Below are 15023 nucleotides of genomic sequence, written 5' to 3'. Positions count from 1 at the left end.
TAAAAATCTGATATGACTCTTCTTTGTTTTGGGTGTCATTTCCAGGTCTGCAACTGTTGCACGTGCCAGGACATGAAATACAGTACATTGCTTTACCAGTTATTTTCCTTGAGTAAAGGAAAATATAAAACACACAGCAGTTTTAAAATGCCCTAGCAGATACCACCAAAGAAAGTAGAAGTCGACTTTGTTACTTGGCAGCAATAAGCGCTGGCGAGCAGCTTTTTAAAACTGAGGTGAGCGCAGGAAGTACAGAGAGCACTGTCAATGGACACAGGCCCCTGCGATGCAGCTTTATTTTATTGGTTGTAAACTGGAGACCTGTACACTGGATATTTGACCATTACTGGTTACTCCTAAAATATGTCATTTATCTTTGCTTGCACCTGCAACATTTGTCTGCACAGGTGAGTTGGGGGTGCTTTTTACCCTTTGTGTGTTTTACAAGTTAGCTGGTGTGTTTTTTAACTCATTTGCATGATTTGCTAAAGGTGTGCAATTCTTTTGTGAATCAAGCTCTTAGCTATTCCAAAGTATCACACTGTGAGGCTGCAGGAGAGCCAAAGACATTTAAACATTTTTATGCTGCACTTGTGCCTAAAGTTGACAAATAGCAAATGCATTTTAATGGAGATTTCTGAGTAAATGTATCGAGTAACAAATTTCTCTTCATTTGAATTTATTGAAGGATAGCGTCTTGAGATGAAACATCTCCCTCTGAAATGGGTCTTAATAGTGCATGCTTTATCACAGGAGAGCTCACTTTATCTGGGAGAACAGAGCATGTGATTAATCTCATCCCACGTGTGCCATATTTGTGCCTGTTGTATATCTGATATGTTGCAACACAGTACGTTTTCTTATCCATCGTTGTCAGTTACTTTATCATTTGTTAAAGTTGTCCAAATATGACTTGCTGTAATTTGTCTTTGTATCAGAAAAATCTAAATTAATTAACTTTTTCACATCATTTGTTAATTGCATCATAATAAGCACTAGCTATGCAGGACTATTCAGGACCTGCAGTACATCTGACCCCCCCCCCCCCCCCAGCAACATTAAACTATCTCTTTCTGCTAGATTTATGCTGCACTCTTAATGTGGCCCTCTTATTGAAGCTCAAAACATATTAGGAGAAGAATGGCAAAAAGGCTAAATTTTCTGGGAAAAAAACCCCTGCCCCTTCCACTAGGCTGGCTACAGGCTGGTAATGTGTGTTTCTTTATTTCCAGTGGTGCCTCCAAATCATATGTAAATTAAGGCACTGATCAAATTAAACAGAAATGGTGAATTCTGATCAAAAGATGAGCTCAGAATAAGGATATTCTATGAATCAAAGCAAGTGCAAACCTTTGAAGTGAAGTGTACTATGTTAGACTCATGTGACCTCTGAACAGACTCTTAGCATTGATTCTCCAAGTCTCTGTATTTCCACCGGAGGGAAGGACTTCTTTTGTTAAATGTGCGAGGACTTATTAATTTTAACTTGTCCACAAGGAACGAATCAACAGTAATTCAGTCTAAGCAGAGCTTTGGTGATATTATATAATTGACGCATATGCTGCACCTTTTAAAGATTTTAATTGGTTTAATAAACTAATTTAAAACTGCATTGTGAGCAAACTTTTTGTCAAATTCATTCGAGGGCTGAAATAATTTTTGGATTATGACAGGCGATAACGTGAACATTGTGCACTGAGTAGCTGTTTTAAGGTGGAGCCATAGCCTATATATAAATATGAAGGGCTACGATGAACATGACAGCATGTGGAGCAGTGCTACCTTAACTACAGTCAAACTGCTGCTATATCACTGATTGCACTTTGATCAAGTTTTCTTGCTAACCACAGACAGCCAGGTAACTGTTGACTGGACCTGACGATAAAGTAAATATTTTATAAGTTTGTTTTGTGTGACACTGACGCGACATGGTGAGGAAGCGGGTCGTTAAACCGGATGATGAAGACCGAACGGCTGCCAAAGTACAGAAGACGGAGAGGAAACCGTAAGTTAGCTAGCTTTGCTGTGACGTCTAACCGCTGGTTTCAACATTGGCGTCGGAGGTTTGTGTTATGAAAAATTCATTTTTTACCTCCCTGGTGGCGTATTCCCTCTAACTTCCCAGTGCTGTGCCGTTCAGCAGAGCTTCACTTCATTTCTATGGGAGAATTCACTTTGATTACGAGGTTAACCGATTAGAGATTAACCGATAAGGGGAGCTTTACAACGTTAACAAACATGCGAGGAGGAGTAACAAAGGTGTGCAGTGATGAAGTCTTACCGGGGTGGCCCACGGTGACTTTTGCTCACACATGACAATACAAAAAATGATATTAAGAAAAAATAAATACAGGTAAACATCCAGACTGGGGCGTATTTAGTATTTTGAGGCCCCAGGCTAAACGCAATATTGGGGGTCTTTCCAGCTTTGCTTAAAGTAACAATAATAAGTAGACAAAAATGTATTATTTCAAGTAAAAAGCCACTGAATTGCATATCAACAGAATATACCCATGTACGGCCAAGCTACACCAATTTATCGCCTTTAATTTTATATCAGTAAAAATATAATTAAAAGTACACATATCAATACTTTATGTCTTGAGGCACAGTGTGATTAGGAGAAAAAACAAAACATGTGCACTGCTTTTGTATTCTAACATCAGTTCTTGCATCAAATCATTCCTAGATTTATTTTTTCTATGCCATTTTACCACACTGAATCCCACTGTTTTCTGGATGTTAATTTCTATACAGGCCTGCCTTGTTATTACTTGCGTGATACGAAGAAATGAGGCTTAATCTTTTTCATTTGAAAATGTTTTTAAAATCACTGACAGGTACAGAAAACGAACTGCTTGAGTTTTACTTTTTAAATTCTATTTTAAAACTTTCCAAGAAGACCCTTGTAGACCAGTTGTTCCCAAGGTGGTGTTGGGACCCCCCAGGTGGGTCGAGAGAGACAGAGATGCTTTCCAAGAAACAATGAAAAATTTGGTATGACTTAAAAGTTGTACATTTGATCAATTATTGTTAAAAATGTTGTTAAAATGAGTTTTATTTAACATATAAACATAGTTATTACGTGATAATTTGGCTTAAATATGAGTAAAGAGTACAAAAACTACTATAAATGTAAATTTTTTGATGCTTTGTGTACCATCTTATTCTTAAGCCACCTCCAGGAAAGGAAGGGTTCCCCAGTCTCTGACGGTGGTGTTTTGGGGGTCCCAGGGGGAAAGTTTGGGCACCCCTGTTATGGATCCAGTCATAGAAAAATGTATCATGGCACTCAACATCTTTAATTCCAGTTGTCCCAAGTTTAAATTTTTCTTTGCATATTTTGCAAGTTGCCTTGAAATTGACAAACATGTCAAACAGATTGTTTCGATTTTTGATTTTTCCATCTTTTAACAAGCAGGTGCTGCTTTCTTTTGTTAAAATCTAAATTACAACAACTAAATAGCTTTAACTTAAAGTTTGGGTTAAAAAGATGAGTTGTAAAAGAGAGGAAGTAGAGGCGTATTCCAGCTCATACCCTGAGGCCCCTGGAAATTGCCTAACTTTGTGTAATGGTAAAACTGCCAATGCAGATAGTTTTAGGTCGAGAGGGATGGCCGTCCCTACAGCTGAGGTAAAATGTCATTGTGTAGGTGATCACCGTATAAGAGTCGTTCAGACCTGAAACTACAGACCTGACATTTCACATCTGTAGTATCAGTAATGAACATTCTAAGCTTACTTATTCAGACAAGTGGTATTCCAGTATTCAGACTGCATGGCATTACACCAAAGTTTTGTTCATTTAAACCTTCCTTAAGGTTTTTGAACAAATTTAGAAATTGAAGTTTATAGGTATATAAAAGTGTTAATTTTGGTTGAGGTGACACTGCTGAAAAATTGTACGATCCCCTCTAGCAGTGTGGAGAAATCTTCATCACCACACTCTACAGGGTTCCTCTTTCTGATCACATCGCTAATGGAGAGGGCGAAATAAATGAATGCCATCCTCTTTTCTGCCGTTGTCACTATGGGATGTCAAGACTGCCTCCAATGTCTGCATGATGACATCCTTAGTTCCTTCCTGCCTGCATTAGTGCATTTCATCAGTGTTGCAACCACACTCTACATGAGGTGGAACAACTCAACTGGGCCTACTTCTGCATTGTCATGTACAACCCTGATTCCAAAGAAGTTGGGGCACAACCCAATAAGTTGCAAAATGCTCCTTCAGCTGTTTTTCATTGGTACCACTTACTTTTCTAGCCTGTATTTGCTCTTTCCCTACTTTTTTGAGGTATGTCACTGCCATGAAATTCAACATAAGCTCATGTTTTTCATGAAATGGTAAAATGTCTCAGTTTCAACATCTGATATAAAATATATCTGACAGGCATTTTGAGAATTGCAAATCATTGCATTCTGTTTTTATTCACACATTACTCAGCGCCTCAACCTTTTTTGAAATGGGGTGGTACATCTGTGCTGTTGAGCCAACAGGTTGTTTTTTTGCATCTCTGGAGTTGCAGGTGGTTCTCTTTGCACCTGTCAAATGAAGTCATCCACACCCACATCTTCTTTAGCCATCACGCATGTCAGAGGTGTCCAGCACATCTACAAAACCCTGTTCTAGGGATGCATGATGTTCCTGCCAGCGTTTTCAACCTATACTTCAGCTATAAAGATCTGCCTTAATTCTCTGAAAGCATTGGCTGTACAAGCAAATAAGTCAGGGAAGTTTTAGGCTTGACAGACAGCTGAAGTCCTTTATTCAGCATCTTTCCTTCAATTTTAAGTAGGGCTGGGAAATTGAAAGCAAATTAGATTATATCGCAATATGGTCTGCTGCAATTTACAAATCGCAGAAGTTGCAATACAGTGTTTCCCCTACCACCACCCCAACGGCGCCCCCACCCCCCTTGAACATCGAGTTAATTTCATTTAATTGTATTTTCTATATTTATTTCTATATATTTCCAGAGCTGAGGAGATCCACACGCTCACTTACCAGAGAGCCCCCCCCCCCCCCGATCAGAGCTGCAGCCACATGTGTACTGAGATGCTTTGACTCAGTATCACGAGAGAGAGTTCTCCAATTCAACTGATTTAACCACCAAAGTTGTGCATGAATCGATGCCCCGCTTGTTTTACGTCTGAGATAGTTAAACGAGCGCTGGATTTCACCAACTCCCTCTTCTCACCACAGCAGGCAGAAAAATGCACGGTCCCTCCCAGGTGTGTGGGGGCAGGTGTGCCATGAATATCAGACGGGATCAGTTCCTTCAGACTATGGTTAAGCTGCCCATCCCTGCGTCACCTGACAGTCATTTTAACATTCATTCATCAGGGTCAATAAACTGGTGGACAGCCCCTTTTGTCTTTTAATTCCTCGTGTGCATGTTTCCCATAGCCCCTGACACTATTGGGGATATTTATGACCGTTATTTATGCTCGTAAAAAATCCTCGTCCACTTCGAGATTCCGACAGAAACTCTTCAACCTTTATAATAGTATGAGTGTTGACAAAAGATCACACAGGCATAGAGATAACAGGAGGAGACAGAGACATGTAGTGTGTGTGGATAGTAATAGTGAAGAGAGAGAAAATGAGTAGATAAAGTCAGTGGAGGACAATCAATCATCACATTTACCAAGACACATAATCTTACCTATTATAAATATGTTATAATGTTACAATAAACTGTTTATTAAAGAATTATTTGGTTATTTATTAAATCTATCAGATGTCAGACACATTTGCATGTGGGGAGGCCTTTTAGACCGCAGAGGTCAACTTTACACTTAATACTGATCTGATACAGTCCCAAATTTACTCCTGATGTGGCAGGATGGTAAAAAGTTAATTTCCAACTCTGTCATTCATATATAAATATAAATAAATAATTAAAAAATAAATGATAGATAGATAGATAAAATGTTATATTTAAGGCTGGCATTTAAAAAAAAAACACATGAACACCAGGATTTCTTTAAGTTTCTGTGTTGGACTTTTGCATGTGTAAAAACTCCTCTGTTTCAGCCCTGCTCAGAACGAGCTGTTTCTGTGTCTGTGGCTTTAAATGTTACTGAACTGTCTGACTCCACCCCTGACCACGCCCCTCTCAGGAAATGGACATACATTCCTGATGTTACAATGTTACAGATGCCTTTATTTAAATTTAAGGACCTTACTGGGATTTGAACCCAGACCAAAGTCAGCAGGGTAACCCACTGAGCTATCCAGCATCTCAGGTGGCAGCGGAGAGGAGGATCAAGAGAGGAGGGCGGAATTTTCCTCCAAGTGGGGAGGGCCAGCCGAATAGGGGGGCGGTGCTAACTCCCCTGATCACATCATAAAGGGAAAATCTGAGAACGGCTTGTTTCAGCATACATTTTCTGAAAGGTGTAGAAAGAGAGGGCGGAGGGAATGGATTTTTCTGGTACTTGAGGGGATTGTGGACAGGCCAGGGGCACATATTTTAGGTAGAAAAGCCTGAAAAAGTGATTTTTTTTTTATGACACAATGACACTTGCACTTTTTGTAAGGATATGTGATCCTGGATATCCTTGTCTTTACATGAACTGGTAGTCAGGCTTTGGGCTCCTTGGAGTGTTGATATGTCCACTTTATCATGCTCTTAATTTCTTTGAAAATCCAACAAATATTGGGATCTCCCCAAGACTTTTCAAAAGCAACAAGAGAGTCATAAACCTTAACTGATAGGAGATTAATATGTTTAGTTTTACAACCAATGTGCCCTCTGAGCATCTCACCATTATCTATGTGTTCTCAGGTCCAGAAGGTGGTTGAAAAGAGGCCTATTGGCCCTCTTTGTCATCTTTATTTTGGCGCCTTTCTTGCTGACAAAACTTCCAGAATTAATCCAACACTTTGTTTACGCTTACAGAAGTAAGTGAATTTCCTTCATAGAAGTATTGTGAATCCTCACAGTGCTGACTGAAAATGGCCACATTTTCTTCTTTCTCTTGTTCATAGTAAGGGTTCCATTCTTTGTTGACCTCAGCCAACCTGCAGACTTCTCTCTCAATCACACCATCAACATGTACCTAACAACGGAGAAGGGAATCTCTTTGGGTGTATGGTGAGCAAAAGCTACAGTCAGCTTTCTTCTGTTTCTACCTGTGATGGAAAAAGGCTCCGACTTGTTTTATTACTCTATTATAAGTTGTGTTTCCAAACAAGAATATTGTTTTGAACTTTTTGAGGCACACAGTCCCTGAAAGTCTGTGGAAAGAGGCACAGGGGAAAGATTTGGCCTGGTACCAGAACAGTTTAGGTGATGGACGTCCGGTTTTCATCTATCTACATGGCAACACAGGCACAAGGTATAATAAATAATGCATTTGTATTTTAGTTTTTCTGGAAAAGCAGAGGGTGAAAAATCCCCACGGCTAGACATATTTGTCATTTTATTTTGGAATTATCAGTGTTATTTCTGAATCATTCCATAGGGCAGCACCTCATCGGGTGGGAGTGGCGAAAGTGAGTGATGGCCAACACAAACGTATCAATCTTTCAGAGGTCCAATAAAGGTATGAAAGTCTTCATAGCCATTCTGGTGATAAATCCATGCTATTTGTCAACAGATTCTGAGTGCACTCGATTATCATGTGCTGGTGCCTGACTACAGAGGTGGGTACAAGTTAAGATTAATAACTCCTCCTTTTAATATGTCAAACCTTATGCTTCTATACATTTTCATTAATTGTCATATGTTACCGATACTCACTTTGATTTAACACTGTTTTCAGCCATATGATTACTGATGAGTAATGCAGGCTTGCTTGATGAATTGTTTGTTGTTCAGCAGTCAAAAGTCAACAGTTCAATTAAAGGACAGTATCTAGTACAGGGGTTCCTGTTCTGCTGCTGCCACCTGGTGGCAGCTAAAAGCAGCTTGTGACATGTCTGTGAGCAGCAGCTGATGTGAGAAACTCTGGCAGGGTTTGGAGACTCCACTGGTGAGCCGACTGAAGCTGGTCTGACCAATGATGCCATCTACTTGTACAACTGGGTCAAAGCACGCTGTGGAAAGAGCCTGGTGGTTATCTGGGGACACTCTCTTGGCACAGGGTCTGTAAGAAAACGCACATTCACCCTGAATTTTGCATTTGTGTAGTATCAGGTAGAGATGTAATCATATTAAAACTTCATATCAGTATTAGTGTGAGCTAAAATATCACCATAATCAGTATTATTACACTGTTGTTATGATAAGTTCTAATGATACAACATATTAAATCAGTACGTCAACTCTAGACATTTTGTTTTTAAAAACTTCATAGCAACATTTTAAAAGTAAACATTAAACCTTTTCAAATGTGCTTTAACAAAGGTACTTGTCTATTTTGATCCCATTTCTTTTTAACAACACAATATCTATTTATTTTTATGCTTAAAAGGACAGAGAAGTGCCAAAGTGATAAAAACAGATGTACAAGTCATATTTTCAGCCCAAAGCTCTTTATTAAACTGAGTTCTTATCAGTTCTATTCTATTGGTTTATTTTACATTGCTGAAAACATCCTCACAGCTGCATTTATTCAAGTCACTTTTTAAAAACTAAGTTTTCATATTCCTCACATTTAATACATATATTTCAACACACCATGACATTTAAATTTACAAAATAATCGTCAGTTGATTAGGAAAACTGACCCTGAACACATAATTAATAGTGGTAATTAATAAATTAATTACATAAATACTCTGTGATTAATCATGGTTAGTCCTACATTTATATTAGGGCTATCAAAAGATTAGCATTTTTAATTGCAATTAAAATCTGAATTTCTGTAGTTAATCTTGATTAATCGCATCCCCTTTGTAAGACTCCACTGTTTGACATTTAAAACTGTGTTTGTGTTGTTTCTGATTGTTCTACTGTCTCTGGAAAACTAAGGGTTTGGATACAGACTTGCTTGTATAGTAGGGATGTAAAGGTACGTGTATTCGTACAGTATGTGTTCGGTTTGGGCCTCTCAGTACGGTACAGACATCTACAGAATGGATACATGTTGAACAAAGCTCATGCACAGACTGAAAACCAGAGAACAACTCACTGTCACACTGTCCTGGCAACCACACAACCATAGCAAACGACAACAACAGCCTAATATTCCCAGATAAAAGTGTCCTGTTTAGGAACACTTTACTTTCCAGTAAAATAAAACAGTGGACAAAGACAACAACAGTAGCGCTGACATTATTCAGCGGCTGTGTCGCTGACAGCGCGTTGTCCAGCGGACCAGTCGGAGCATTTGAAAAGGCTCAAACAAGAACGTCACTGTAACAAGGAGGAACAACAAAGTCTCACCAACTGGTTATGAATTTCCCATGATTTAAGATCTTTTAAGTACAACAATGGTGCTCTGGTTTAGTGAATCAAATTAATTCTAAATGTGGTACCTTCAACTGTCAGCCGTAGAGGAGGGGAGAGGGGACTCCATCATGTCTGCAGCTGCGTCATAGGTAAAGTTATCCTCAGATTTCGCACGGCTCTAACCTCTTTATCCGCCAAGATGGGCTGTGAAAAGTTCTCCTTAACTTTGTGGTAGGTCCCATTAGTTAAAAAAGTAATCCAGTGCTGAAGTCCAGCAGGATAGATGCTAATTAGCATACTTAACAAGCTATGGTAGTATGATGATGTGTTCAAGTTGGCTGGGAAATTTTAGTGTTTAAAGAATGGGTATAAATATGTCAATAAATCAATTAAAATAACCTAGTAATTCAAAATATGTTTATTTATTAGTATTTTTATTCATTGAAGACCTTTTGGAAGTAGTTTACAGCATTATTGATAATTAAAATGCAATTTATTTTGATACAGTTGACTTAAAAAAAAAAATTGAAATTGAATTCTGTTATTTATTCATTTTAAATATCATACCGAAAACCTGACCATATCGTGACTTCAAAATCGAGGTATATACCAAACCAAAATTTTTTCGTACCGTTACAACCCTATGTTATAGTAAATCAAAGATTATGACATGAGCTTAACCATGGAAAAAGGAACTTGTTATTGATTGAAAAGGAAGTAATGTAGCAGTAAAAAGGTAAATATTTGATAGCACAAGTTGCAAATAACAGATGACTTGTCCACTGAACTGTATGTGAGTTTTTTTTTTAAGTGAAATGAGTCAATAAGAAGCAGTGGTGGGCTTCTTTTGCGTTACTGCGGCAGCAGGGAGACACTGACATGGCTTAACCAGAGTGCTCTGAAAGGGACAATAAAGCATAAGATTAATTGTGTTAAAATAATGAGTGCATTAATTGTGGATCTTAGGAAATGGCAATAAAGGCGATTAATATTGACAGCCCTACAAAAAATAAATGCAAACTATTGGTACAACTCTTCCACAAATTTGGCATTTTTATTTATTGTATGCCACTTCACCACACAGTTATCCACCAGTTCATTGTTTGGTCGTGTCTGTGTGGATCTATAATTTGCTTGTTATGAAGACATCTTGGATTTTTTGAGGGGCTTGTGCCTTGCTCTTGTGGCCAGGGGTCTTCCTTTTGGGCTTTTTTTGGACAATAATAATCTAGTTTGATGCTGTTTAAATTGCTCTTGCCCCTTATGAACATTCACAATACATGTCTTAAACATTTAGTAGCTTTGATGTACACCTCATATTTGATGCACACCTTTAATGCCCATATTTGAGCTCTTTGAAGCACGACACCCTCAGGCAGTTGGATGAACTGAGTTCCAACATGAAGCAGAAACAGCCTTTTAACCTGTCATGGAAATTATTAATAATTGGTTGTATGTTTCAGTGTTTAATTTAAGTTATTTGTTCAAAAACACCACTCACACATGTGCAGGGCAGAATAATCAATGAGACAAGAGGTGGTGGTAGGGAGCCTAATTAACACAAACAGAAATTTCCTCACAGGAGTTTAGAGGCAATCAAGACAAAATGGCCCAAAAATAATGAATTAAATCAGCTCATGTTTTACAATAATCTTATATCACTGTGGTTGTTTTAGACTAGAGGATTGGCGCATATGAAGGGGAGGGTTCTTATTTCAGTAGGTATACTGAGGCATTCTGATACTGTGAACAGAACTCTCCATATTCATTCGTCTCATATCTAAACATTTTCATAGACATATTCAAAACAACAAGAAAAACTGATTTTAAAAATTCTGTTTGGAGAAATATTATCTGTAACCAATAGAAGTACTTGACAGAAATTTGACCAGTTATACCTTTAGAGCTTTCTGTAGGAACTGTACATTTCTGAATTAAACAGTTACATCAAACAAATCCTACTTAAAAGCATGTTACATTCATAGCAGGCAGGGTTAAATCAACGCAGCACTACAATAAGGCGACCAGGTGGAATAAGAATAGTAGAAAAGGAAGAAAAACACTCAGACTATTGTTGATCTCTCCACAGAGTGAGCACTAATACTGCTGCAAAACTGGCAGGACAAGGTAAGGTTTGGCACCAGAGGTTTAGGAAAAAGAAAATAAGGATAATTAATGTTTTAATGCCAATATGATCAGAATTTTCTCCCCTACAGGTGTGTTTTTTGATGGTGTAATCCTGGAAGGGGCATTTAGCATAGCTCAGCAGGGTATGGAGCTACATCACCCCTTTACCTGGGTAAAACTGGCACTAACACTTTCTAAAATTTGTTTTAATTGGTTGCTAATTGTTTTTCTCATTATTGACAGTGTTCTCCCTTTAATCGTTGTTTTCCTTTTATTTGAAGTATTACTGGAAATTTCCAGGTATGGGGCTCTTTTTCCCAGAGCCATGGGCAGAAAACAAGTTCGTCTTTCCTACTGAGGAAAAGTAAGAAATGCTAACATGCTTGTTATACAGTCTTGTATTATTTTATAATAACAAATACGATAAACTATTGCATTTAACTGAAACATTTTTGTTTCTCTGCAGTTTGGAAAAAATGAGAAGCCCAATCCTGTTGCTTCATTCAGAGGATGATCACATAGTTCCCATTCAAGTTGCTCAGAAGGTATTCTTAGCACGCAGACCGCATTATAGATGATAACAGCATTTTCCCTTCAGCGGTGGGAAGTTTGGCAGCTATTCTAAATTGGCCTAGGTTTTAGCCTTTAAACAAAAATGCCTTTTGGTTTAAGTCACATTTTCGTTCTTTTTACCTCTAAAATTTTATTATAGATTTAGTTGATAAAAACCCAAAAATGTTTTAGTCCAGTTTAGTTATAAGAAGTCCTTACATTTTAGTCAGTACCTTTAGCCAAAAAATATCTCTTTAAACCAATGCCATAGGCCAAATTGTAGAACAAATTTAAATGTAAAATCACCATATCAATGCACTCTCAGTACGTTTATTGATTTAAAATAAACTGATGAAAACATGGTGTGGGGCTTAGCGCTGTTGCCTCACAGCAAGAAAGTTCCTGGTTCGCTTCCCGGTCAGGGCCTTTCTGTGTGAAGTTTGCATGTTCTCCCCGTTCTCTCCGGGTACTCCAGCTTCCTCCCACCACCAAAGACATGCTTGGTAACTCTAAATTGCTTGTAGGTGTGAATGTGAGCGTGCCTGGTTGTCTGTCTCTCTATGTCAGCCCTGCGATTGACTGGCAACCAGTCCAGGGTGTACCCCGCCTCTCGCCCAGCGACAGCCGGGATAGGCTCCAGCCCCCCTGCTACCCCTAACAGAGTGAGCGGTAAAGAAAATGGATGGATGAATACATGCACACACCCACATTCATGCAGCATCAGTACATATTTTCATAGCAAGGGAGAGCAATATACATACAGTAAAATAGTTTCATAGTTGTAAAACAGTCATTTAGATGTAAAATTAATACTGACAAGACTGATTCCTTAAAATCAAAGTCTGTGGAAATCTGTGCAAAGTAAAGTTATTTATGTTGATGCTGGTACTCCTTAGCAATCTAAGGCTTTCATTTTAAATAACAATACTTTTCTGTTCTTAAGTGGAAAGATTAGACAATTATCTGTTTTCAGCACAACTTCTCTGTTTTACATTGCTGGGTAAGTCAGAGCATCTCATCTCCAAACAGTTTCATTCACTTAAGTCACCTGCCAAAACCTGAATTTTCTTTTCCTAAAGGTACATGTTACACATGAAGATATTTAATTTTCTTTTTCCAAATAATCATTTAACTCAGCAGACTTTTAAATGCATCATAATGTAATGCCACCCCCCTCATTTTGCTGACTAGCTGTGTGAACCTGCCAGTTTTACCATTAGATTAACATGGTCAGCTAATGGGACTTTATACAAGTGTGGGAGTGTTGATGATGAAGCAGACTGTCCTGCATCTGCAGCCAGTTTTATCTCCTGCAGCATGTCGAGCTGATTGTTTTTCAACTAGTTACAGCATTTAGGTTTAAACTGAACCAAACTACTACATATAGTATACTCAGAGTTACAGATTCAAAGTTCCTAGCATCACACTGCTTCACACAGGAGGATGACCTATCCTCATTTTTCTTTAATGTGGAATAAATGTTTGTTTTTGTCTATCCTAGCTTCATGAGATTGCAGTGAATGCCCAGAATGCTGACAGAGTCAAGTTGGTGCAGTTTGAAGGTTCTCTGGGGTACCTACACAACGGCCTATACCGAGACCACCGTCTGCCTGACATCATAAAGTAAAACAACCTTCTAGTTAATGCACATTTACCTAAAAATCTGTCTGTTTTTAATTACAGTATCTCCTCTTGTCTCTTCTGCAGAACATTTGTACTCTCCTTATAATATCGGAAAGATGAATAACATGGAGAAGATTGCCACAATAAACAGAGCCCTGATTCATCGGATCATTCACTATTTTCATGTGTTGTATTTATGGCTCCATTCTGTTTTCTGCATGTTTAATAATTGTCATTCACTTTGAATATCTGTTTCTATCTTTTGGCCATTATGAATATTTTTGTTGATCACACTTGTTTCAGTGAACAAATGTTGCAGTAGATGCCCTCTGCAAGGCTTTTTTTGTGTTGACTAATCAGTCAATAAGTCATAATTACAAATGTTGAGGTTTCAACATTTCAAAATAAAACAGGAAGAACATCTTGCGATTTCCTGTTCTATCATCTCATTTTCTGAATGTGTGTTCTGAAAATTCAGTATTTGTTGATTCAGCTTTTGACTTCAGTCATTTTAAAGTCTTACTTCTTTATTTCATCCCTGATTATGGGGATGTTTTGTACATGAATGCCTCTGCTCAGAGTTCATATGTTGGACAGGGTGTCTCATGGAGCTCTGGGATTTATCACAAACTGTGGATTTCTCACTCACCATCATTCTTTATATTCTGAAGTCAACTGGACTTCTTTGAGTCCACATCATCTTGGACGTTGGTACGTCTTCATTTATAAAGCCATCCTAGGCAAAGTCCCGGACCACCTTTCCTCTCTTTCAATCTTAAAGGATCGATTGCTCAACCTCTGTTCATTTGACTTTGTACTGTTTGTTTTTCCCAAAGTCTGAAATGAGTTTATTTGGTTTTCTGCTCCCTTTGCTTGGAACAATCTGCAGACTGAATTTAAACTACAAAACCTTGTGACTCTGAATGTTTTTAAATCTTTACTGAAATCTCTTCAGTCCAAACGTTCTGTATGCCACTGTTGTAGCTGATGTTTTGTCATTACTGCATTTATTGTTCATTTTCTGTTTTAGCTTTAGTGTGTTTGATTGTTGAAGCCGTGTTGCTGCCGTTCTTGGCCAGGTCTCCCTCTTAAGAGATCTCTGATCTAAATGGGCCTAACCTGGTCAAATAAAGGTTAAATAAAACAAAACAGGAGTTTACATTTTAATGTGATGTCAGGTTGATTACAGTAAATTTTACTTTTTTTTGTTAAAATCAGTAACTGACTGTCTTATATGCTGTTGCCAAATGAAACTCCATAAAAAAGGAGAATGCCATCCATGCCTCAAACCTCATTTTGTACTACTGTGTATAAATGCACATTTAGATTCTTTATTTGATTATTGAAATATCATTAAAAAATAAATTATAAAATTAA

The 15023-nt window shown here is 38.0% G+C and overlaps 1 protein-coding gene across 1 annotated transcript; it reads left to right on the top strand.

Moving 5' to 3' along the window:
* The first annotated feature begins 1768 nt into the window (after window positions 1-1768).
* Window positions 1769-15023, top strand: si:ch211-117n7.7 (uncharacterized protein LOC751622 homolog). Its single transcript, XM_041790303.1, has 13 exons — window positions 1769-2005; window positions 6795-6910; window positions 6998-7103; window positions 7228-7347; window positions 7474-7504; window positions 7609-7654; window positions 7966-8095; window positions 11434-11471; window positions 11561-11643; window positions 11753-11835; window positions 11938-12016; window positions 13525-13646; window positions 13731-15023. Exons 1-13 carry the CDS (start codon window positions 1929-1931, stop codon window positions 13750-13752), a joined length of 1053 nt encoding a protein of 350 aa, XP_041646237.1. The 5' UTR covers window positions 1769-1928; the 3' UTR covers window positions 13753-15023.

The sequence above is a fragment of the Cheilinus undulatus genome, linkage group 6, assembly GCF_018320785.1.
Source record: "Cheilinus undulatus linkage group 6, ASM1832078v1, whole genome shotgun sequence".
Classification (NCBI taxonomy): Eukaryota; Metazoa; Chordata; class Actinopteri; order Labriformes; family Labridae; genus Cheilinus; species Cheilinus undulatus.
Note: the sequence above shows the minus strand (reverse complement) of the source record. Positions and strands in the feature narration are given on the sequence as shown.

What these genes read in the sequence shown, in the direction of transcription:
- si:ch211-117n7.7 (XM_041790303.1), top strand. Translation starts at nt 1,929, where the DNA reads ATGGTGAGGAAGCGGGTCGTTAAACCGGATGATGAAGACCGAACGGCT. An exon ending in TACATCACCCCTTTACCTGG is followed by an intron (nt 11,644 to 11,752) that starts GTAAAACTGGCA and finishes TTTTATTTGAAG; the next exon opens with TATTACTGGAAATTTCCAGG. An exon ending in GTCTTTCCTACTGAGGAAAA is followed by an intron (nt 11,836 to 11,937) that starts GTAAGAAATGCT and finishes GTTTCTCTGCAG; the next exon opens with TTTGGAAAAAATGAGAAGCC.